Raw genomic sequence first — 25,846 nt, 5'->3', positions numbered from 1 at the left:
TTTTCAGTAACAACAACATGGTCAAGAAAACACTGTTTCTCCTACTTAGGACCGGAAAAAGGTCCCCACAAGGCACGTCGTTTCACGTTTTGCTATCCTTGTGGGGACATTTGGCCTCGACAAGGATAGAAATACAAGAACGCACACACACACACACACACACACACACACACACACACACACACACCCTACTCAGCACGGATCCTCCCTGAACCATGAAGAGCTTTTCAGCCTCACTGTCACTAATTTCACTGAACAGTCAGAACGGCGGCGGCAGACAAAACGATGAATCCGCCTCTCATTATTAAAAACTCACCTTTAAACAAACGCAGCTCTGCGGTGAATTTATATTGAAATACTTCTTTTTTTCCCCTGAGAGGAGCATCCGCGGCACGGATGCCTTTCTCCGGGCACTTTTTTGCGGAGCACTCTGTGATGAACAAACTTTAAGAAGTGCTTCACAGGCTCAGCGTAATAATCCCCCTTTATCCCTTTCAAAACTGCGTGATGATGGTTTCCACTCAGTCATTCTGCTTCGACTGGGCTCAAAGCTGAATACAGAAGAAGAGCCAGGAAGAAGAAGAAAAAAACACAACCCCGCTCTTCCTTTTTATTCTTACATTTTCTGGCTGTTAGAAATCCAGCTCAGATTAACTCAGCAGCTGACCAGAGAACAAAGGAGGTCTTCGGGGAGTCGGTGTCCTAAAAGTTTCAAAGAGAGATGCCTGAAGTAAAGCTAATGGTATGTGCTGTGCAGCAGTCTGCATCCAGACAACATCCGAACACAGCAGAAAACAGTTAATTGCTTCAAAACAAATGCTTTGAGCAGCACCAGTAGAATCCAGGTCAACGGTGTCGAGTTGTGTTCCATTCTGGGGGTTTTGGACACATTTAAATGTTCATTTTGAACAGAAATGATCTGAAACAAGCACTTTAAAACGGCACATTTTGTGAAGATCTCACACGCAGGGAGCTGCTGCGCTTCCATCACTTCTTTAAATATTTTTGCATGCGGTTTGTTATTTGGGAGAAACAGTCTGACGTTCAAGAAGTGAATCTGAAATAGCAGAGGTAAACAGGCGTCATTTGGCTTTACTTCAGTGCTTTTAAATGAGATCCTCAAGGAAGCTGGATGTGTCATAAAGCTAACATTTAGCCAGTGGAATAAACTCGGGTTGAAGCCGCAGCCTGTCGGTACAATATATGATCTCTCTATTAAATCACTGGACCTTCAATACCGGCTTGTTTGCATTCAGAGTTATTGGACTGAAGGTATTTCTCAGCTCCCATTTCCCCGCTGATTGTTTGGTTAAGCGAGGCGCAGAGTTCCCGTGTGTTTTTCCACATCGCTCAAGGTCACATAATATTACACACTTTGAAAAGAGTCAGAAATCTCGTCCCAAAGCCGATATTTTACAGCTGCAACTTTGCGGAAGCGTCGTGCGACAAAGAGGAGGGATTGTTTATCATATTTTCAAACCCGAGGAGAAAAAGGGAAGGAGACAAATGTGAAGACTTTAACCAACGTTGAAAACTCAACTTTCTATCATAATAGATTTCCATAGCAACTCTGCTCTTAGCATCCACCTGTGTGAAATTGATTATGACTCTATTACTAATGCAGTTGACTTTACTGAAATTTGATCGTTCTTTTAACATAAGAACATTCAGGAGCTGCTGTCTCATTTTCCAAACTCGTAATGTTCTGTGCATAATCACAGAAACATCACAAACACAGAGAATGAAATGACAATAAACAGGAGCAATGTTTGGAGGAGTAAATATCAGTAAAGATTCCTTCTCACACATCACAGAAAGGTTAATCAGCTTCAAAACTCAGGTCATGTTTACATGAAGTCAAGTGAAAACATTAAACTTTCTGAGCATTGTTGGTGTCCGTTTACATGACAGTGGAGGTCGAAGTCCCTGAAAACTCCACTTTTTGAAAAAGCTTATAAAGTGGAGCTTTTTGAAACTTTCTGATTCCATCTGTGTGGGCACGGCGGCTCACGCCACTCTTCTGCACACATCCAACACAAACAAGTTTCCTCCAGAGTGTCTTGACTCCAGTCCAGTGTTTTCCTGGACTCAGGAGGTTTTGAGTTTACAGTCGCATAGAATAGACACGCAGCATCGCCGTCTGTCCACATGAGCGTTCATGTTCTTGTCATTGTTAATGATTATTCTGCAGAGTTCTATTTGTGTGACTTCCTCACATAAACACCCAACAGCGCCAACTCGTGGCACAGCATGCTAACTACATCTATTTCCTCATTTATGCTTTCTCCGTGGAAACATAGATCGCTTTTAAAACATTTGTGTGTCAAACAGAAACATAAAAGCGATACATTTTTCACCTGAAACATTTCTGTGTGAACGGGGTCTGATGCTCACCTTGGTCTGAGTTACGATTTTTTCCTGATCTTTGGCGGCTGATTACTTTTACTCCATCAATCCCAGAAATCTGCAAAACTGTCCCAACATGTTGTGTTTTTCATTAGTATACATGTGTGTCTGAGGGGAGAAGCCAGCCGGAGAACATGCAAACTCAACGAAGAGAAGCCCCAAAACCCCGAACAGAGCTGGGGATTCCTGTTGCTAAGCAACAGTGTTAATCAGCACGCCACAACAGTGGTAGTTTTTAAAGATATACGTCGTACCACCTGTTGATTTCTGTATGATTCATCAGATAACGCTGCAGTACAACTGCTATTCATTATGAAATGTTGTGTAGCGACACTGCGGCGTCCCACAGGGACTCTGCTTGAGTCCACTTTGAGTTTTGATTTAAGGAATTAAAAAAAATCATATATTTCTACATAAATGGATTTACAGTTGAGTTTTTTCAGTGACTACTGACATACTATACATGCTGATTTTCTAAGTAAATGTCAGAGAAACTGCACTTCAGTCTTCTGTGTGTTGAAACTCCTGACACGTTTATGTTTCTCATCCACCTTTCTAAAAGTTGCAATGGGAACTAAACTCAAGATACTGAATGTGAAATTACACAATTGATCATTAAAGCGCCTTCGAATGGAAATAAAACAGCACAAAGGAGAGGTAGTGATGGCCCAAAAATATTTAAAACACAGTCTAAAAATGAGCTGTAGCAACTGTTAAAATACTCTTATCTGTTTATTGATCAATACAGTTAATTAAACTTTGAATTTGTCTGTTAAGCGCAGAAGTAAAGGTCATTTCAGAAAGATTTATTAAATTAATCAAACATATCGCTCTTTAGTTAAAGTAACCAAGCCCCTCATTCCTGTTGCAAGAACAAAAACGATTCTATAAAAGTCCCTCAAACAAATAATAAAAGGAAAGAAAGAAAACACTGCAGTGTAAACAGCCCCGTCATTGAAAAACCTCCATCCTGCAGATAACCAGACAGATCGCACTCAGCTCAGACACCTGCAGCCACTCCTGTCTTTCCAGTAAATCATTATAATACTGATATTTCCATAAAACACACTTTGTTTCTCTTTTTTTTTTTTTTTTTTGAAGTGGCACAAACATGACGCCACTTTTCAGGTCAGGCTCAAAGTAGCTCCCAGTTGAAAATGACTCACTTCGCTCGGCGTGTTTCACCACGACGCAGCGTTTAAATATCAGCTCCATCAGACGCAATTACCGAATGACAAAGAGCGCCCACCCTCACGAGCATCGGAGGGAAGAGATTAACTTTCTAAAAGTCACCAGTGTGGGAGCGCCGCCTGCCTCGTTAACAAATGTCACCTGAAGGAGAAAAAAACACACCAGTCCGCCATAAATCTGGTCTGTGTTTATCCTTCAGAGCTGATTGAGGCTGTGTGTGTCTCCTCCAGCACATCACACACACATTAGATCTGAGAGTACTTGGAGGAGGAAGGGGGGACGGGGTTAAGAGCCTTTCTGGAGCCTTGCGACCCGAACGCCGCCCTGTTGTCCACTGACCTGCTTTTACAGCTTCCAACACCTCCCTCCAGCTCAAAGCCAGCCGCTTCAAGAATGTCAGGAGCACTTTATTACCAGTTTGTTGCGACTTTTAATCACCAATGAAATGCCAGGAGGGCTTTAAAACAGGCCGCCTGCGAGCGGGCGCTTCCTTTAATGTGGATAGATCGGCCTTTGAAGGCGGGCCGTGGTATCGGGGAGATCCAGCTGCTTCAGAGGTATAATCATGACTGATTGCACATTAAGTGAAAGTCCGAGCCATGTCAGGCTGTAATGTGGGCCAGTCCATTATCGCAGGATCAGTGTTCTCTGCTGATTTTTTTTTTTTTTTTTTTCTCTCTTCTTCTTCTTGCTAGTAGCAAATCTTTTGTTGGATAGCAGAGCTGCATTAGTGTAATGACAGCCTGCAGCTCTGGTCACACAAAGTGGGGAAAAAAAAAAAAAAAAGAAAAACAGAAAACGCTGACTCGCAATTCAAAGTTTCCCCGCTCCATCGAGGCTTTTGAGCAAGTGATTACTCTGCAGATACCGAGATGAATGATGTACGAAGACCGGCCAATGTGAATGGTGGATTTAAAAAAAAAAAAAAAAAAAAAAATCATTTTTACTACAACTTTGTCAATCAGCTCATTACTGTGTTTGGGTGTCATGAGGTTTCACAAGGAGTCACTGAAAAAGCAACTTTTTGAAAAGCGCTCCTGGAATATCGATCTACTGTTTGTGCTGTTTCCATGTAAACGGACACAGTCTTCAAGATGATGCCACTCTTAACGCGAAACCTTTCTGCAGCTAAAACACAAAAGCGATGCGTTTTCTCTTTGTTGTCATGTAAACGAATCCTGAATATATGTCGGGGATAAAAAGTCCAGCGACACGATCAATACCCCCCGAAAGCCTTTAATTAGAAACGTGGCTGCTGCCAGGCTAAGTTGCGTCTGGAAAAGCTCCAGTGGCTTTCAGAAGAGCCAGCTCTGGACCCGTTTCTAACCAAAGCGCGCTTCATTAACCTCGTGAGGACTTCCAAGCAATTAGACTCTCTGGAAAAGCTCGATCCATCTTTATGATCTGTGATTTATGGCTTCAGAAGTTTGTCATTTTTTACTTCTCACACCAGGAGCTGCAGAGTTGGGCTCATAATAACGGCTGAATGCACAGCGAAGCCCGCAGAGTTGCAAATAACATGCTATAAAATGTTTGTGCGAGGGTCTGCAACATTTATGAGCAAAGGAGCCACTTTGCACCAAATTAAATTAGATGGAGCCAAAACATTCTCAACATGGAGATGGCCTATAAACCTGTATATGGAGCGCTGCTTTATACAACAAAACATTTATTGCCTTTATGAAATATAAGAACTTCTGCAGAACAACTGCAGAGGTTTTCAGCTGTTTGGTTGAATAGTGTTTTAGCCATTTTAAACCCATTTCAGTGCTTTCGTTGCAGCCATATTGCCTGTTTTAGCTATTTCAGCAGTTCTTCCTGTTGTACTTTTTAGCTATTTTCCTTTTTTACCTGTTTTCCTGACTGTGTTACATCTGTGTCCTTGAGCTTTGTGATAAAATCCCTTTTGAAAGATTTTTTTTTTTTTTGTGCAGCAAAATTAAAATCAATGTGTTAATTTACATGAAGCAGTTTCAGAGCTGCAGAGGGGCTCCAGAGGGTTGCAGGCTCCTGTGTTGGTATAATAAGGATCCACTGATGCCACTTTTCAAAGAACAAGTACACGTACGAGTATTAACCTTTAGTTTCATGCTGATACCGAGTACCGATACGAGTACTTGCCATAAGGCCAAATTCATAATTCATACAAAAACGACATAGACTCCCTCTGCACAGCCTCTGCATTGACGCTACACACACCTCCGACAGTCTTGAAGGCTCCAGTATCTGAGTGGCTGCAGTAGGGGGGGGGTGCAGACGATACGGATCCCCCTGTGGTACTGCAGAACTGAAAACTATGAACCACTAAATGAGTGTGTCAGCCGCACTTTAAACATGTTTAGCTTGTAGCATCACTGGTGTGTGAGCCCAGAAACTCTGTAGCATGTAGCATGTAGCATGTAGCATGTAGCACAGAGTAAAATCCTCCTGGAGCCACTGAGCAGTTCATCTACTGAACGACACCAGGCTAACTCTGCTGGTCCAGTGTCTGCTGATTGAGCTGCTGGTGTTGGACCAACTATATTTTGCCTCTTTTTGATATTCTGTCAGGACATAATTTACCGTCTGTCTCACTTTCATCATTCTCATTAATGCTGAAGAATGTCCACGTTGCTTGTTTTCTCTTGACTACCTGCAGAAGATGTTGCCGTCACATAACACTGACCGGGTCGTATCGAGGATCTTTTCCCAGTAGGAACAGGCAGTTAAATATCGGACTCGATACCTGAGGCTCCTATCAGTGTATCCTTATAAATACTATCCGTTTGGGCTGAAACATGCTCGCAATCGATTGTTGTTATGAAGTTATTCCTGCAGATATAATGACTGAAGCTTCTCCGGTTGTTCTCTGGTTTCTTTTGTCGTACATGAAACATTTTGCAGAGACGCTGTTTCACTGTTTGCTGTTAGCTTCAGCATCACTGTGATTGAGAGTATAATAAAATCCTTGTAAGTGAAAGAGCAAATCTTTGGTAATTCTGAACGAGGTAACTCAATATGCCAATGTTCAGTTTTAAGTGGCATTAGCATTTAGCAGATTTACTACTTAAATGTTTGCTTTTTTTAAATATTTTAATTCAGCTTCCTGTGGTGGTCTGAGCGTTTTCAGTTAATCTTAACTCAGTTTGTTCCCTTTGAGTTCAAACATCCAGATCACAGTGCATCGAACTAGCTGAAATAACTCAGAGCTGATCTGATCTACGAAGCTCTGCTTGACTGAACCTCAAACTTCCACTGGAATCAAATGAAAACTATTGTCATTGTTGGCTTCATTACATCCAAAATGGTCACATTTTTATAGCCCTTTGGGAAAATTTGTTGCCCAGCACACTAACACTAACATATATGTAAGTGTGCCTGAGCAGGAGAATAAAGTGGTGCAGGAGTTACTTTCCCGGAGACTGGTTCTGCCTTTGATCCCATTCACTGTAATGTTCCAGAATATCACAGTGGCACCGCAAAGTATCAGGATGAATGAGCCTCACTTTGAAATGCATGGAGTTTAAAGTGCAGGGCAGAATTCAAAATGCAGTTTGTCGGGTTTAAAATAATAATACAATGATTTATGCGCATCGCTAAATTAAAGCCGAAAGCCTCTGGACACCTGGCTGTTGCTTTATTAAGCATCACAAACAAACCCTGGCATAAGTAGGCCTGTTGTGTTTAGGTCAGCGCTCTGGGAAGGTCATTCACAGACAAAATATGCTTTCAGCTGCTTGAAAATCAATTTCTTCTGGCATCTAACGAGCAGACATGCTCGGCAGGGTTCATGATAAGAGCAGCCCCAGACTTTAATGTTCCATCTCAGAGCAGTCGGCGCGGCGTTCGGCTGCTTTCTTTCCCCGCTCAAACTTTCTGCCATCAGATCCGGGAACTCATCTGAAAATTACACACGTCTCCGAAAGCTGTCGTCGTCTATTCTCCCCGCGTTCTTTTGCTAATTTAATCCCGGCTGCCTCATTCTTTGAGCTTATGAATGGCTTGCTGCTATCACTCCCCCTCTGTACCCTCGTCCATTGATCCACATTTCAAATGTGCTGTGAACCGGTTTGTATCTGGTGATCCTCGCCGCCACTCCTCGCCGCTTCTCCCTTCATTTTGCTGAAAATTATGCAGCGGATCTTTTTCGGGTGTATTTGTGCACCTTCTTTTTCTCTGTCACAAATCCCTGATTTATGAACTTTTTGGCGACGCGACCTGCTGCGGAGGACGAGACGTTTTTTCCAACATTTAAATGAGCTGATCTCCTTTGTTCCAGTAAAAATGCTTGACCTTTTCGCTCACCTCCTTTCACTCGTTCTTGCTATTCGGGCCTCCTTTTCTAACTGAGCAAGGTCACTGATGGGCCGTGTTTCCAGTGATCCATCGGAGCATTGCTTTGCATTTGTTCTCACATTATGGCAACCTGAAATGAAGTCGTCAGGCTCAGTGAATCGCGTGAAGAGGACCTGCAGTGCTGTTCCACAACTGAATATGTTAATAACTCAAACAGAACCAAAGTTTTTAATGGTGACTCTAAAGTTCATCCAGTGAGACGTGTCGGCCCCTCGAGCAGGCTGGAAACCCGCCGTGGCCGTACAGACAAAAGATGCAGGAAGATTACTGGTGACAGCACCGGATCTGTGTTCCAGCAGGACAAGCTTCAGTGACGACAGTCACAGAAAATAAACCTTCTTCATGGTCTGCTCAGGGGGTCCTCTGAGAATTTGTGAGAAAAAACATAAAATCTGTACAATATCTATACGATTAGACATTTGGTCTGTTTAAAAAAAAACTATTGTGACCAGATGTTCTGCTCTGCTGCTCCACGCCTGACGGAACCACACACTGTTGAATCTTTTAAAAAGGGACTAAAATCCTTACTTTGCAGTTTTTATCAATTTTTATTGATAGATTTGTGTTTTATTTTGTTTCCCTTAGCTTTGTTTTGTTTTTACAATTTCAGATTCGTAAATGTAAACTGCTCCAACATTAAAAAGCATTAAAATCACTTTAATTCCATTCATTTGGCTTCTTCACCCCTTCTTTCAACTGAAGATGGGCGACAACAGGATACGCCGATGCCTTTCACCGATGAAGCCTTCGGGATTGGCAGAAATGGCGGTTATGATTGTCATCACCAATGATTTATTATGTTTGTTGAGTTTTCGGCTTCCGTTCAGCGGCTGTTATGAAGGTGCGGCGCCGCCAGCAGCAGTCACCTGCTGAGGACATTTGGACTCTCAGAAAAAGGGTCGATCGTCTTCCTGCTGCTTTCCCAAAACAGATTTAAGAAGGTCACGAATGCCTTAACGTCCTGTTAATGACAGCAGGGCTCCTGCACCATCGACCTGCGGCTGCTTCATCTCGCACGGCGACCCGCTGAATGAATACTTCATGAACGCTCCTCCACATCGCTGCTATTTAAATATCATTCACGCTCGGTGTAGGACGAACTCTCGGCAGCAGACGCCTGTTTATTCCATTTGTCTGCCAAATTATGGGCTCCATTTGCTGGAAATGTATTTTTACATTACAGCAAACTCTCGACTGCTCTGTTGAGATTCGTACTTTAACTGAAAAGCCGATCTGAAAGTTCTCAGATAGAACTGCATGTTGGAGCAGGCAGTGGCACTGACTGACTCGGGTTGGGTCTTGGCTTCGGGGGCTTTCTCTGCAGAGTTTGCATGTTTTTCCTGTGTGTGAGTGAGCTTTCTTCAGCTTTCTTCACAGAACTTTAAATCTCATGTGTGCATGCTCTGTGTTCTTTCCACAATGTGTCCACAGTGAGCTGCAGCATCTGGATGTAGACTGATTATGAAAGTGGCCAAACCTCCTCCCAGAATCCCCTCCACTGCTTCTCACTGATTGACAGAGAGTAAATCCCAGACCAGCCAGTCTCTGACACACTTTAACAGTGATGCAGATGGTCAAATGGAGTTCAGCGAGGGTTAAACAAGCTACTTTTCCACCGCTGTGTGAGTCAAGCCAATAGTAATTTTATGCAAACAGCAAGTGTTTCCCTTCAGGCTTCTTGACAGCGGAGCAGGGTTTTAGTGAGCTGGATTCCTCTCAGTAGCTTGGAACAGAGTGTGTGGCAGAGATGCAGTGAAGGGAGGGAGAGAGAGAGAGAGAGAGAGAGAGAGAGGGAGAGAGAGGGAGAGAGAGGGAGAACAGGGGGAACCCTGGCAGCGTCTGCAGCCACAGAGCGAGCTGCGCGTCAATCAATGGCTCCTGCAGAGGCTGTGTTTTCACAGCGAGCCAGCTCCAAACTTGCAATAACCTCTTTGGCTCGCTGCCATCTGCCACTTAGCGCACACAACTCCTGGAGCATCAAAAGAGCGCAGCGGTGCAGCTGAGGTGAGGACGCTTTCACGAGGGAGAGCTCCAACTCAAAGGCACAACTTCAATTTAGCTCTCCAGCTGCTCTATTTCTGTAATTAGTTGTGTTTTTTTTTTTAGCTGGACAGACAAGAAAAGCTACTTTGCTAGCAGAAAGAGCGGTGAATTCTAAAATCTGGTGATGATGGAGGCTTTTTGAGTTCAAGGCAGTCACTGACATGTTTTTCTGACATGCTGTGTTCGCCAAGAAGAAGAGATGGACCTCCACTCTTCTGTGGTCTAGATTTGGTTCCTGTGTGAACTGTAGCCTCAGTTTCTTGCTCTCAGCTGACAGAAATGACACAATGGCGATCTTCTGCTGCGGTCGGCTCACTGTTATGTAGTCACGGGCGATTTTTCTGCATACTTTTCGCAGCACTTTCGAGCTACTCTTGCCTTACAGTCTTCTCCAATCAGTCTGTCACTTCTCCTCCAGATTCAACAAGACATTACCACCCGGAGAACTGCCGCCCACTGAGAAACTTTCACCTTTTTTCAACCATTTTCTGAAAAGTTCAAAGATGATTGTACATGAAAATCATAATGGGTGAATAGCAGTCCCGATAGCACACCAGCATTCCACATTTAAAGTGGTTTTCTGTTGTTTTCTGTCCATTCTCACACTCGCTTTTATTTTCACCAACAACATGTCTAAATACATCAAGTTCCTACCGTGTTGTTGGCTAATTAGCCATTTGTGCTAACTTCACTGCTATCTGTCAGGTCAGCTAACAGCAGCAGAAATTCAGATATTGAAAAAAAGAAAGCAAGCGTGAAAAAGTACAACAATCCGTCTCATGTGTTTGCGTCTTTTTGGCGGGGGCCCGTCGCGCTGATCCGCACATATCGGTTCGATTGTAGCGTGGCTGTGAGTCAGTGGCTGAGCTGTCGGCGCTGTGTGGGTCACTTCCACCATGATTCACTCATTAAGCTCGGCCGAAGTTACATAAGTCAGTGGGAGGAAGATGCTCTATAATCTGGAAGTTAATGCTTCCTGAGATAAAGGGCTTTATCAGCTGTTTAATTACAGCTACTGTGGGTAAAGATTAACGTTGCCGGAGGTTACAGAGCAGAGATTTTCTTTTTATTTGCAGGACGAAGTCGCTTCAGGATTAGTGTGGCTTGATACAGTAAACAGGACTTTAGTGAAATAGTAATCAAGCAGCTGTACATCTCTTGAAACGACTTTATTTTAGAGGGATATTATTCTTGAGGTGAGGTGAGCCAGAGGTTAGAAACTGGAAGTTCTCAGATTCGCATCCCACCGGACCCTTCAGCATGACCCCTGACCCCGGCAGCTCCCGAGCGCCGTGCTGCTCCCAGTGTGCGCAGTGCAGGTGAACTGCGAGCAGAACGGGTCAGAAAGGGGATCAGTTAAGCATCTGTAAAAACTACACGGCTACATGAGGAACTCTCCCTCCTCTGCTGCTCCCGTCACTGCAGCGACCAATAATTTCCTTTAAAAGCAGGTTTGAAATACGAACAGATGCTACATGATGGCGGATTCTTTTGAAAGCAGTTGATAGGCTCCAGAAACAATGATGATGATGATAATGACCCCGACCTTTCAGCTGTTCTCGGGGTCATTACAGTGGGTCAAGGGTCTAAAGGATTGACTTGGTTCAAGTATCCGCAGCCCTCTGAGGGACCTGAGCTATCAATCTATCTATCAATCTGTGTGTAACACTAGAGCAGTTTGTAACACTGGTATTGGAAGGACATGAATCCAGCTCAAATGACAGATCAGTTAAATCAGGGTTTGATTGTTCCTAAAGGTAAATTGATGTACGTGCACATCAATTTAAATTGTCATATGGACACACTGATGGTGACAGTGATTTTTATGTCCGTCTGTCAACGGAATAACAAGAAAATATGCAAATTCATCTTGACCTGGAAACAAACTTGTGCAGATGAATGACTGAAAATCCAGAAATACAGTTTATCTTCTGTGTTGAACCATTTATCTTCACATCTTTACATTTCTGACTTCGGCACGCAGAAGAAATGTAATTTCTCATTGTCGGTGACGGGCCATTAGAGGCGAGTAATGATGGTTTCATGAGCTCAATTAAAAAAATAAATCCTGCTGGAACAGTTCTAATAATAGCCGCTTCGAAATGGGCTTAATTTAAGTGATTGTGAAAATGTCAAATCTGATTTGTCTCCCAACACTGGAAAGATTCAGAGGGGCTCGCTGGTTTATGAAGGATAATGAGCTCAGTTATGAAACACGTTTTTAAATCAACTCCTTCAGACAGAACACACACACACACACACAAAGAAAAGACTTCATGAAGGAAGTCCAGATCTGTTTCTTAAATCCAAACGATAATCCTGGACACCTTGGTTTCCAGACGTGCCCGGGGTAAAGCGAGCAGCCAGATGTAGGAGGATTCATGAGCTGAGCACTGCGGCACTGCGGCTCGTCCCAAAAACAAACAAACACGAGTTTCACCTGGCAGTGACAGTCAGAGAGAGAACGCCATGAAAACACCCTGAAAGCGTCCACTTCCTGCGGGTCGCCCACGGGCCGAGCCCCGGACGCACGGAGGGGTCCTGCTGGAGACGCTCCGGCCGACAGGCCACATGCTCCAGCTGTGACGGCCAGCCCAGAAAACATCCTCTGCTGGACAAAGGCTTCAGTCTGAAAAGGGTTTTTTTTTTTTTTTTTTTTTTGGCTTTAAAAACAGTCAGAGAAACTGTGTTTGGTGGGAAGTCGCTTCATCTCATCGCTGTTGGTTTGTTTGTTTGTTGCTAACTCAGAAGCTTGTTGACGGATTTTGATGAAAATTGGAAGACGAACAGAAACTCTGCAAAGGAAGAATTTGAAAAGTCAGAATTCTGCCGGGAAAAACGTCCTGTGCCATATTAAACTTCAGTCACATCCTCTGACACTTTTTAAACGACCTAATTTTCTGAGCATATTTTGGTTTTTGAAGGAGTGCTTTGACCGTGTTTCATAATCTTCTGCCAAAAGTCTCCAAACCTGTTGGGGTGTGTATTGTGGAGCTGTCCAGCGTGTTCCTGCCGTTTCTTCCCATCGCCCCGGCTGTGGATGATTCCTCCTCCTGATATGAGATCAGGCTTCCATCGACTCTTCGTCACTGTGAGTGGAACGAGCGGCGCCGCTGATGTGGAGCCGCTCCTGTGTTTCCAGCCTTCTCTGGACGATCTGAATCCTTTCATTCAGTGACTGAAGTAAATAACAGCCTGCTGGACTCGGAGGCCATTTTTAGACCGCGGAGCTCCCTGCTCAGTCTGCTCACATTACTGTTGAATTAAATTTAGGTGAGATTAAAATGTGTGAAGCTGACGGGAATCACGTGTTTCTGAGAACAACAGCAACAAGGTCAGAGTGGGAATGAGCACGAATCCCGCTGAAGTCATTGTTTACGGACTGATTTGAAGAAGCGAAAGCTGCGAGCAGATGAGACGAGGAGGAGGAAAACATGCTGGTGACGTTGAAGTGAACAACTTCTGCTCCCACCAGAACCGGATCGTGACGACGGAGCAGTGATGCAGCGCCAGCGGAGGAGACGCCATCCGATACAGGCTGCGTGTCACACTTAATGGACGCGGCTCCGGTTTGTTTTGTCTGTGCATTAATGTGGCTTTAATCTCTGAGATATCAGGCGGGAAATCAACACTTCTTGAGGTAAATAAGACACACTGTTGTTTTCATTCATACAAACAACACAAATAAAATGTTTCTCATGAGGTCATAATAATGATTGAACATAGCGTCAACACAAAGCTGCATTTCACCACCACACAATGTGAGATGAGTTAGAATCTAAAAATATAAACCGCTACATAGTCTTTATTCATCCCACATGGGTGGGTTTAGAACCACAGCAGTGACACAATGTATGAAAATGTTAATTTAGAATGTCTCCATTTGCACTGTATCTCTATAGTCTGTAACTGTCGCTCCTTTTGTTTTGTTTCTCTACGACACTGAACATGAATTTACTTCTAAAAATGTCTTTCAATGAAAAACTTCAACTTCTCAAAACTTAAAAGAATAAATTTATGCTGAGTTTCTTCCATGACACCTTACTGGGTTAGTGTAGTCTGGAGGCTTCAGGAGAGACTCCTCATCGGGACGGTTCCTTTAACGGCGCCACCGAAGCTCCTGAAGGCATGAAAGCATGATTCAGTGGGTGGAAAGCAGATAGAGGGATGATTACCGAATTATCCTCCACCTACTGCTGCGCTGTATGGAAGGACGGTCCGGGTGCAGCTCCACAGATGGCGGTCCGGCTTCACTACCGCAGGGGGAGACACTCTGACAGGAGGGACTCCGGCGAGGGGAGCATCATATGCCGCCCGTCCTCCGGAGCGAGGACAGATGGCCTCCAACCAGGCCCGGTCCGAGGACGGTTCGCCGAGCGGAGAGCGTGCTGATTATGATTAACGTGTCTGCTGCAAAGCCGAAAATCACCCTTTGTAAGTGGATTAAATCACACGGAAACCCTCTTTCTGGCGTGGGTTTAGTCCTTTATTTCGCTTTAAGAACATAGAAATGATTTTGGTAAAATCGCTCACTTGTCATTTGAATCAAAAAATTTGCTGCAGAGTTTCACAGCAAAGTATTCAAACCCTCAAACCTCACAAGAAAAGACAGAATTCACAACAGGCAAGAAAACAAGAAAAAAAAAACATTTCAAGGTAATTCGTAGGAATTTAAATAAATTTGACAATCAGTTCAACAAAAACACGGAAGAAACCAACAGAAACGGAACAAAACGACGGTGAACTACAGAAACACAGGAAGGATGGAATCAGCGGCGACTTTAAAAGTAAAAGAAGAACATAAGGAGCTCGTCCTTCAGACAGATCTTTGTTTTCGGCCCCGTTTACACGTTTCAAATGAAAACGCATCGTTTTTACGTTTTGGTTTCACAAAAGTTTCAGGCGCCATCGTTTTGAAAACGATGTCCGTTCACCCAGAAATGCTGAAGACGACTTGGTTCACGATGCAGCAGCAGCGTTTCAGAAAAGTTCTGCTTTCCCCCGTTTACACACAGACGAAGTCGGAGCGTTTTCAAAAAAATGACGGGATTTCAATGGGACTACCGCTGATATTAGTGTCAAACTAAATCTAGAAAAACAAAAAACAAACCAGTTTTCACAGAGATCACGGGGCGGCCGAGTCAAAGCTGGGAATCAAACAAACAAACCAGGCTTTCCCCGTGATGTACGGCCGCTCGGCTCTCAACATCATCGACAAAACAATTATTCTGGTCCACTCCAAGAGATGGCTTCACGCTCACGATGTTCCCCAATTAGGTTTCAGTCTTAGAGGCTCCTTCTTGCACCGGTAAACAGATGTTTTACAGAAAATATATGACGTTCAGAGAGAGAGAGAGAGAGAAAAAAACCATTTAAGAAAATAATGACTCCTGATTGTTGATGGCCTTCATTTCTACTAGACAGGAATTTCTAATTGAAGGGAAAAAAAAAAAGAGAAATTGTTGTCAGATGAGTTTATTAGGCAGCAGAAGAGCCAAAGATTAGCTAATCACAGATCAATCAGTGCTGAAAGGTAGTTTGCTACTAATCAATCGAAAGCAAGAAAATGAAGAAAGTCGAGAAGATCATACCTATTATTTCAGCTTTTTAATGCATATTGAGAAAAAGATAATAAACACCTGACTAAATGCAGCTGAATACACTGAAGCACAAGAACACACACTGCTCTTCCTGTTTCGCTTCACTTTGCTACTTCAGGAGATTTTTCACCTCCTCCTCTGTTTGTTCGACCTGAACATGAATATCTGTCATTTCTCATCACATCTTTAGTCAGAGTGAGTTTATAAAGAGAGGCAGGATGAACGGCGATCAGGGAAGGTTTCTGAACAGTTCACTGTATTTAGCGGCTTCGTTATAGTTGTTGAAAGAGGAGTCGTTTTCCGTAGTAATTGTTTGGTTTTTGTGAAAATAGAAACATTTCCATCATGCGCTCTCTGCACCACTACGGAGAAAAACTTTAAAGTTTATATCTGAAAGTTATTACGGCGGTGTGTGCACCTTGCAGCCAAAAATGCTGCTTCAAAAATAGATTTGTGCATCAATAAAGACGAAAATTAATTATTAAATATTTATACATTTTTTGGAAACCATCAGAGTGTATCTAATGAAGTGGCCGGTGAGAATATACAAACTAATTTAATTTCCTTCCTCGCTCAGACCTTTTGCTGAACATTATTCCACTCATAATGACTTTTCTTCACTCTGCATAAAAAGGGGTCAAGATTACTAAGTGTTCTCCCGGATTTTTCATTTTCAGGGGGAAAATGTTGATGAAATGCAGACGGCTGTAATCCTGCGGAGCGTGACTCATTTGAAACTCCGAGAGAAGCGACGTGTTCGTCTGACGGCACAAAATCAATCTCCACTTCACAAAACTTACAGCTAATCATTAAATATTTTTGTAAAACAAGTATTAAAAAAAAAAGGGGGGGGGGGGGAACAATGGGCAGGAGAAGCTTCCCGGCTGCCAGACGCCATCTGGAGCCGGAGCGGCTCGTTTTGTAAAGACGCTGGGAAGTGTGTGTTCGACAAGCGCGGCGGTGTGAAGCACACCCAGCGCCGACAGAGCAATCCTCCCGAGTCATGCAGATTATTATCTGCTCCATCAACTATTTACGTCGCACTTTGAAGTCTCGGTGAGATCACTTGTTCGGCTAAAGCGCGGGAAAGCGGCGGTTTGGAGGGTTGGGCTACCTGGGAGCGGAACGCCCGGCGCCTCCAGTGTTAACCGGCAGGCCCGCAGTGATCCGAATGCAGCGTCTGTCTGTCACATTCAAATGCAAATCCTCTTGTTTGTCTGACTTTCCAACGATGCTCGGGACATTTGAATTGCATTTCCCGTCCGCGGCGAGGTCCCTGTCAAGGTGAGACGCCGCAACGGCTGCGAAACAAAGAGCCAACCTTGTCTTGCATCACAGGAAATCTATTCCAAAACACAACCGGCGCTTTTTCCTCCCCTGCAGATTTTTTTATTTTTTATTTTTTTCCCCTTCTTCTTCTTCTTTTACCCGGGCTGGCGCCGGCGCCTGTGGCGGCCTGGGGGACGTCAGTGATCCTCAGCCCCAGGGCGAGCAGCCGTCTCAAAGCAGACAGCTCATCAAGGTGAGTGACAAGAGCCCGGACGGGAACTTACGTTTCACTTCTCCGCCTGGAGGTGAAAAGTTGCAACACTGCGGCTTTAATGCTCCATCTTTCAACTCCACTTTTTGTTCTGCTTTTTCTTTTTTTTTTTTTTTTTTTTCCTGGTCAAATCTCAAAGGGCCTCGATGCAGGAAGTGAAGCCTGGCAATCAACGCAAAGCAGGAAGACGTTCGTTCAGCAACTTTGTCAACTTATGGTTTTTACCACTTGGAGAAAGAATAAACCCACCAGTTCACACCATCACGGCCAGAAGTCTCAAAAACACATTCAGGTCATGTTTCAAAAAGAAAAACGAAGTCAGTGTTTTCAAAAAGTTCCACTTCGGGAGCCGTTTTCAAAAAGTTGCACCGTTGACGTGTAAAGCGAAACCAAAAACACTATGAGAGTTTTACGTTTTCACCTGAAGATGTTTTCGTGTAAACGGGGCCTGAGTCGATCTGTGACGGTTCACCCGGACCAGGACCAGGATCAGAGTCTAACTCCACTTCGATAGTTCAAAAAACTAAAAACTGAAAAAAAAAAAAAAAAAAAAAAAATCTCCTGTAGCAATGTTGAACTACATTATGAAACACATGAATAATTAATAATTCCCAACCTAAAAAAAATGTGGTTAAAGTGGTAGTGTGTTTACAAGTGACTGATTTCTGAAAGCTTTTAGCAGAGTTGCTAATTAAAAAAAAGAATAAAGTTGAGTTCAAAATTATTATCTATTTCATTAAAAAAAATAGATGAACAGGTATAACAAAAACAAACAAAAAACAAAACAAAAAAACCTTCACATACCTCAGATTTCAGAAATACAACACACACTTCCTTTATCAAGGATCCCAACAGCAAATCTTCTATCATGAAATCTGGAAGAAAGCCTGATGCTGACTCCGATTTTCTTCTTAGTAAACTAATATCCATGCCGTGTCTCAGCTTATTTTAGAGTCTGAGTGTTTCTAAGATGAGATCCTTCTGATCAGGGTTTTCTGATTCATTTCTAAACGATTACATTAAAGTTCAAGCGTCTGAAAATTGGTAGCTTCAACTCTAACTAGGATCTTATTGCAGAACAGAGATTATTGCCTGAAGAGAAGGAAAGGTGCAGTCTCCACTTTAAACTGATTATATACACACTCGCTTTAAAGCTGAGCTTGGCTGAATCATTGCTACATGAAGATCCACAAAACCATTCCAGTCAAACCTCTTCATATTTATCCTCGACTCAGACAGCTTTCAGCCCATTGTTCCCAAACATCTCTGATCTCAGCTTATTTAGTAAAAGTAGAGTAATAAAGACATGTCAGATGTAATGAGAGGAGTCCCAGCTGTCATGAGAAGCAGCAGCCTGGAGGCTCAAAGTCATTTTAAAGTTGTTTTTAAACCCAGCAGTAAAACACGGCGGAGCCTAAAAGCACCTGGACGGAGACTCTTTGCTCTCTAGCTTGGCCTCACATTTAAACTTATTGCTTTGGACGGAGGCCAGCTTCATTTGCCAGCTTTACTTTGGTGAAACTGCAGAAGCAGATGGTGAGAGAAGGTTTTGATCAAATCCCAGGATCCCAGATCCAAACGACGACGACCGCAGAACCGGTGAGGATGGTTTAACGGGTTACTTCCACCGACTGCACTTCACTTCCCTTCGGCCCGTTTACAGATTTCCAGTTAGAGCTGGTGAATGTCAGCAGAGAACTGGAAGGTTAATTACCGAGGCGTTTGGCATCCACATCAGGAGGAAAGAAAAACAGCTTTGTTGTTTTTGCATTAAAAGATAAGTTTTCATAAATAATGAGATCGCATCTGAAGCGGCGCAGAGTTTCTGATCCCTTCATTCTGACCTTCACCAGTTCAGGGAGCTATGCGAAGGCTTTGGAGTTCATTAATGTGGCGGGACGGAAAAGCTGCTATTTCATCCTGCATTAACAACACAAAGGCTTCTTAACTGCAGCGGAATGTAAGACTTAAACTCTTATAAAGTACCATTTAATGGTTCAAAGACGAACTGAGAGCTGGAAGTGACGGTCGTCCCTCACAGAGTGATGAGCTGAACATTTTGGGATTATATTAACAAAAAGGAGAACATGAACCTCCTCTCCACAGAAAACCTGCAGTTTGAACGATCTGCGTACAGAGTTACTGAAAACAAGTTTACCTAAAAGAAGCGATGCTTCCTGCTTCCTTCCTTGTACTGTTTTTTTTCTCCAGGTGCTGCGATGTCGTCAGCTCTTCAGGTCGTATTTACAAATTTTCAGTTTTTGTTTTGTTCCTAATCAAAAAAATTCTAAATTTATTCATTCTGGAAAACAGAGCAACTTTTTTTTTTTTTTTTTTTTTTGTTATGCAGATGCAAAAACACTTTTCTGGGTAGCAGAGATAATTTGATAAACGGTTTGTCGCCCCGTGCTCATTAAAACGTAGCAAACACTAAAATCCGTACTTTCGGGACGTTAGAATCTCGTGTTTTCGTTTTTGCAAAGTGTAGATTACTCAGTGCCGCTTTGTGGCGTGAGAGACGGAAGGCTTCAGCTCTTACCAGTTGAAACGGATGCATGAGGAGAAAGGCGAGCACATAATGTTTTACCTAATGGTCTGAGCAGCGTATTGGAAACGTTCCAGAGAGAAATGGCTGCAGTGTCCTGAAAACACCCACCGCTACGCCCACACTGCTGCCTGATCAGACCCTTCTCTCAGGACCGTGTGGGCTTCCACGCCGCGGACTTGATTGACGTCCCCATCACATTTGTGCGAGTCCCGCCGCGCCAGGAAGTCGTGACACCGTTCGGCGTGCTGGAGTGGGAGTCGCGCTCGTAACAGTTTTAACAAGTGTCCCTGTGAGACCCAACGGTGAGCAGAAATACTTCCAGGACTCTGAAACTGAGGCGGCGATAATCAAATCCACTCGTTTTATTCCCCCCCCCCCCCTCACCTTGACAAAAAGCACATTCTGTCAGTTTCTTTTTTTCATGAACATTTTTGGATTGATCGAGTAAAAAACAGATGACGTTCCCCACAGAAAACTTTGCACTCGTCCCTGAGGTAATATCACAGCATGAAAATGCTCATCGTCTTCCTTTTATTCATTCACAACCTTTTTTTTTCCTTTTCAATCAAATATTTAAATAAATTGCTCAAAGATACAACGCCAGAGCTGTTTTTTTCTTCTTTTTTTTTTTTCTTACAACCCACACAAATCAGGGTTCGGATCAGAGACATCTATTCACACACTGTGAACAGAAGGGAGTAAATCACTAAGCGAGGATCGCTATATTTCAGGGTGTATCAGTCTGAGTCCTCCACGCCCCCCCCCCGACCTCCCCCTCTACGACTTACTGGAGCCGTGGCTCTGCTCCATGGTGTTGAAGAAGAGGCAAACGGCCGCCGTCAGCAGGAGGTGCATGGACTCGTAGAGCAGTTTGGGCGAGAAGACGCTCCATATGAAGAGGTGGTAGCGCAGGACGGTCACCAGCACGATGTAGGCGGCGGCCGGCACGGACCTGAGCAGCGCCAGGCAGTAGCAGCCGTGGCCCAACGCCACCGGGCTCCTGCAGGGGGGGGGGGGGACGACACACCTGAGTTAACGGCAAACCGAGGGAGCGGCGGCCGATCCGGTGACGACGCAGATTGTTTGGTGATTCGCAGCGAAGGCCACATCCTCACATTTTCACCCGCCCAGGAGGAGAGCCTGATCCAATTATCTCCTCACAATAATGCGGATTGCTGCCAAATTCTGATAAAGAAGTTAATGACTTTAAAAACCCGGCGTGATGGGAAGCGGGGAGGAGATTAGGAGATGAGTATGAGAGGCCAAACACACACACACACACACACACACACACACACACACACACACACACACACACTCACACGGATTCGCAGAGAGTCGCTGCTCAGACTTCATCGGAGAAACATGTGTAATTCAGACGTGGTTTCTCACAGCAGGCAGAGTCCCAGCTGAGGGGGAGGAACCTCGAGTCTTATCCCAACACATGGAGGCGCCGAGGGAGGAGGAGGACTCGGGGCGGGAAGAACAGAGCGGAGGTGGAAATGCTGGCCGTCAACGGTTTACTGACGGACCAATGATCAGGAAATTCTTCTTTAATTCCAGTGAATATCTGAAAAGAAATGACTAAAACTGCCTGAAACACTGCTGATAAAATAATACAGCAGTGGTGGATTTCTATTAAAATAACAATCAGTCTGTGCGAGGGTGAGCATTAAGGAGAGGTGCTATACTTCACCGGGCCTTCATATAAAATGTATAATGTTTGTTGTTATTGCTCATTCTTGCACAGACTGATGTAACTATAGTTTTCTTCAACAGCTCCAACTTCAGCTTTGCATAAAGAACTTTCTTTGCTGCTCAGGCACCTCGGGGACTTTCCACCACCAGTTCACTTGCAGCTCAACACGATTCTCCCCAAGAACTGAAACTCGGGGACACATTTTGGTCCAGTGAGGCTGAGGACTCAAGAAAAGCAATGGAAATAAATACGTATGTAAGTTTGAAAGAGCCCACAAGAACTTTGGACCACAACGTGGCTCATTATTTGCGAAGGAGCTGCAGCTGCAGACCTCACAGGTCCAGACATTCACACACAGTTCGGGTTCTGGTGCTGGATGAGAAAATCCTGGCTCCTGATCTCCGCTCCGTTTCATCCCAGAGGTGCTGGAAGGGGTTGAGGTCCAGGCTGTGTGTGAGACTGTCTCGTTCTGAATGTCTGACTCCCCAAGAGGGAAAGAAGGCATTAACTATAGGCTTAAACTATACTGATCACAGCAAATTCCCCCGAGGGTGATGGAGGGAATTACCCTCCCACTGGTCTGTTTCTTCACCCAGATCATTCTCACTGGCAGTGGGAACAAAACCTCCTCAAGCCGTATGAACACAGGAGAATATATATTTAGAAATGTTGTCTTGGTGCTGCAGTTTGTGATCAGTCTAAAGGTGAAGTGGGAGGTGAGAACGTCCAAAGTCTTGCATTGTTTTCCTCCCAGTTCTACATAATCGGTGTAATTCACCTCAGTGATGACTGTTAACAGTAAATAGCTGCAGACGCTACATACAGTAATAATGGATTTACAAATGGCCGGTGTAAAGCTGTCCGGATGACAAGCTGCACTTTGCCTCTGCTGATATGAGAGGAAAAATGATCATTATGGCCGTTCAGTCAATAAATGTAGTCTGAAACTGCCGGCACACCTGACTCATTAAAAACAGCAGGTCAAAGCAGGAGCAGTAACGCCTCTGTCTGCTGCGCCGAATGCTTCCAGTAGACCGTTTGGATGATAATATTAATACGGAGGGTTTTTAAAGTCCGAGCCGGAGAGGGAGGCGACGCCCTGAAACTCGCTCATGCGGCCCCGATGGACTCGTTTGTAGAGCCGTGACTGACGAAGTCTCTGCGCACCCGGATGAGGAGGAACGCATACAGGGAGTAAAATGTCATGTCACAGTAACTCCGATGAAAGACACACCGAGAGCTGCAAGATGACACTGGAACAAAAAAAAAATCCCCACAAAAACCCGGAGCACCACGCTCCGTTAAGCTCCTGGAGTGACGCCTGCCTCCACAGAGCTGCTGCTGCTCCTCACACAGCTGAAGCTTATTTCTGTGTGCTGATAAAACATTCATGAAGAACCTCACAGGTGAGTTACCGGGGTAAACAGCCAGGCTGTAAAATCCTGAAGAAAACGTCTTTTATGGCAGGAGATGTGCCACAAAGTTTAATATCGGCGCTTAACGCAGCTTCAGCCGGCGGCCTGCCGTCTGAGACGCCCGGTTAGAAGCCATGTGAGGAAAGGAAGTGAATGACCAGACAATGACCAGCGTGAACGTAAATAAAATGAATTCTGCCGTTTAAAAAGTGTAGAAATGAAGGAACAAAGCAGGTATGAAACATTGTGTGTCACACAGTTAATGTTTACGACACGCAGGAGCCACGGAGGCTTTTTCCATTTCACGACCTGCAGGCTTTAGCCGGACCCAAACAATGAAATCCGCCTCGTTAACGGCGACGCGGCTCCGAGCAGAGTCTGACGGCGTGGAGGGAAACCCGCCGAGCGCCGATCGATCAACGTCCATTTCCAGGACTCGCCCTGCGGTCGAGCTGCTGACGCTGCAGAGTGAATCCTAAATGAGTTAGGACTATTTTAGCCTCATCTGGACCTCTGAGTGCAGATCTCAGCCCCGTCTGTGTGGAAAGCGCTGCGTCATGAGTGATAACACAACGGAAAGATGGTCCTGCGCTGGAGTCGCAGCAGTGAAGACTGAAGTTTGGGGTAAACAAGATCCCAACGCCAACGCTTGTTCTAGTAGACGGGTTGGGCTTTCCTCACCAATCACATAAAGTCAAATCGACTTGATCTCTTTAAAATTAAACTCAAATGTACAAATTAAAAGTCCAAACGGACAAACAGAGATGGGGTCAGCTGCAGTGCTTTCAGCACATTTCACAGATGATTCACACAACTTTCAAAGGTTAAGTGTAGCGTGGAAGTTTCACATCCACTCTAATACAACAGGGGTCAGCAGATGTAGGTTTGAACCTCATATGAAAAGATCCATGAGGCCTAACCAGTCTTTTCCACTGCACCATGACCCAGCACAACATCAGGTTCTGGACTCGAACCTGCTCATGGCGGTTGACATCTGAGAGGCTCTCAGAGCAGAAAGTCCTGCTCATTCCTTCAAGCCTCTATGGAAATGGCAGCGTTTTACCCTTTTGAATTTATTGGATGTATAGTAAAGAATCTTCTCAGGGTTCAGATCTGAGTGTGTTTCACATAAACTTTACACTCGTGCCCCGCGCCAAGCCTCGTATTATCGATCCGCTGTTCCGGCCCGTGAGCTGGCTCAGGCCGTCTTTGTGTCGGTAACCTCTCTGAGGACAGAGGATCCCGGCTGTCGGACCAAAGCTTTTAACGGCACCCCGTACTGGACCTACTGTAACTGCTGGCTTGTTTGACCTGATGCAGGGGTGAAATTAAAGGACGTGTTCAAGCAAAATGCCACGAAAAGCTGCGCAGGAGCTCCTCCAGACCAGAAAGTGTGAAATGATTGGATCACTTGTGTCCTCCTTTAAACCCGCCGCAAGCGGCACAAGTTTAGGATTTAAAGAACTTTTTAATCAAGAACTGTCTGCACTAATGAAATGCTAAATCTTTAAATGTGGAATAAAAGAGATTATTAAGAATATAAATCATGTCTGCTTATACTCTGCTGTCTGAGGATATCTTTAAGCAGCATTAAGAAATAATATTATTTTTTGGGTTTCTGAGCATAAGGCTTCACCTTTTGATATGCAGCACAGGCACGTTAAACAAACCCACGCCAACGGCGTCCTTTGCATTAAAGTGTTTCGGTTTTGGCTCAATCAGCAGGGCAGCTGCCGCCCGGCCGCAGACCTCATCAGTCAGCACTGCGCTGGGGCGTCATGCTGAGGGGGAAGCTGTGCTCGTCGGCTGCGTTCGCACGCATACAGCAAGCCCGGCTCCTGGCCCCGCTCCAGCTCAACTCTGCGGCAGGTTAAAGTGTTTACACGCATCTCTGCCGCCCTGCGAGCCACTGGCCTTGTCGCCACCCGCAAGATATTTAACAGAATATCAGTGTGGAGCTGCGCCCCGCTGCAGCAGCGGTTCGACTGAAACACATCCACTCCGCCGCCAGCATGTGGCTGCGGCGCTGCCGGTAGAGTGGTCGACTCAACTGGAAGGTTAAAGGTTCAATTCCCTCGAGCGAGACACTGAACCCCAAACTGCTTCCCACTGGGAGGACTGAGCGCCTGGTATGTGTGTGTGTGTGAACTGCAAACACAGACACACACACACACACCCCTGCTCAGGCAGTGGAAATGTGCTATATAAGAGAAATCCACTTATAGATCATGTGCTTTAATGACTGGATTATAAACGTTAATGCTACCCACTATATCAAACGGAAGAACAGCCCGTCTGGTCCGTAGTAATGAGCCGTCGGTGTAAACAGTGAATAACTGCTGGGATTCCAGGTACAAATCAAACTTCAGTTACTACTCAATTAGTACATCAGCTTCTCTGCTGGAACACATTTTAAAGTTTTCACGCATTTTTCTTCACAATCAGTGTTAAGAGTAAAGCGTTACTGTTGCACTTGGTTTCTCAGCACGGCACATTGTTTTAGATTACCTGTCATTGCAATGAAATAATAATAATCAATAATGAAAATAAACAGTCAACAAATGACTTTTTCACTAAACTCCTGTTTCTACTTATTATCACTGAACTCCTGTCAGTAACAGTAATGATGATATTCTCATGGATTCACTGCCCTGAATAAACATTAGTTTCCTTTTTTTAACCAGCTGTCTGCACGTTGGGGTTTTAACTGCGATAGTTCTTCACACCTTTACTTCAAAATCCATTTCTTTCATGAAAAGTTGGTTAAAGTTTTACTCATCTGCCAAAAACCTCTTCCCATCTGCAGGAGCAGTGGAACATTTGTAGTCTAATAAACACCAGACAGTTTAATAACAACTGCTTAATTCAAACAGACCAAAATAATGTGTGTGAGTGTGTGTGTGTGTGTGTGTGTGTGTGGTTACTGTTTATTTTCCTCTTCTAGATTATGAAGAGATGAATCTAATTAACATTAAAAAAAAAACAGATTTCAGTAACAATGTTCACGATGAGCCCACACTGATAAGTAGCCTCCGACCTGTTATAGTAAAGTTATCTGTTCTCACTTGT

At 44.3% G+C, this 25,846-nt stretch overlaps 1 protein-coding gene across 1 annotated transcript in view; it reads right to left on the bottom strand.

Moving 5' to 3' along the window:
• Positions 1-16,993: 16,993 nt before the first annotated feature.
• LOC115401383 (GPI ethanolamine phosphate transferase 2-like) overlaps positions 16,994-25,846 on the bottom strand; it is a 78,171-nt gene continuing 69,318 nt past the window's right edge. The window contains 1 exon segment of the mRNA XM_030109530.1: positions 16,994-20,663. Coding sequence (XP_029965390.1) covers positions 20,441-20,663 — 223 coding nt within the window. The 3' untranslated portion in view covers positions 16,994-20,440.

This window comes from Salarias fasciatus, chromosome 2, assembly GCF_902148845.1.
Source record: "Salarias fasciatus chromosome 2, fSalaFa1.1, whole genome shotgun sequence".
NCBI classification, from domain to species: Eukaryota; Metazoa; Chordata; class Actinopteri; order Blenniiformes; family Blenniidae; genus Salarias; species Salarias fasciatus.
The sequence above is the reverse complement of the archived record's forward strand: the minus strand, read 5'-3'. Positions and strand labels throughout refer to the sequence as shown.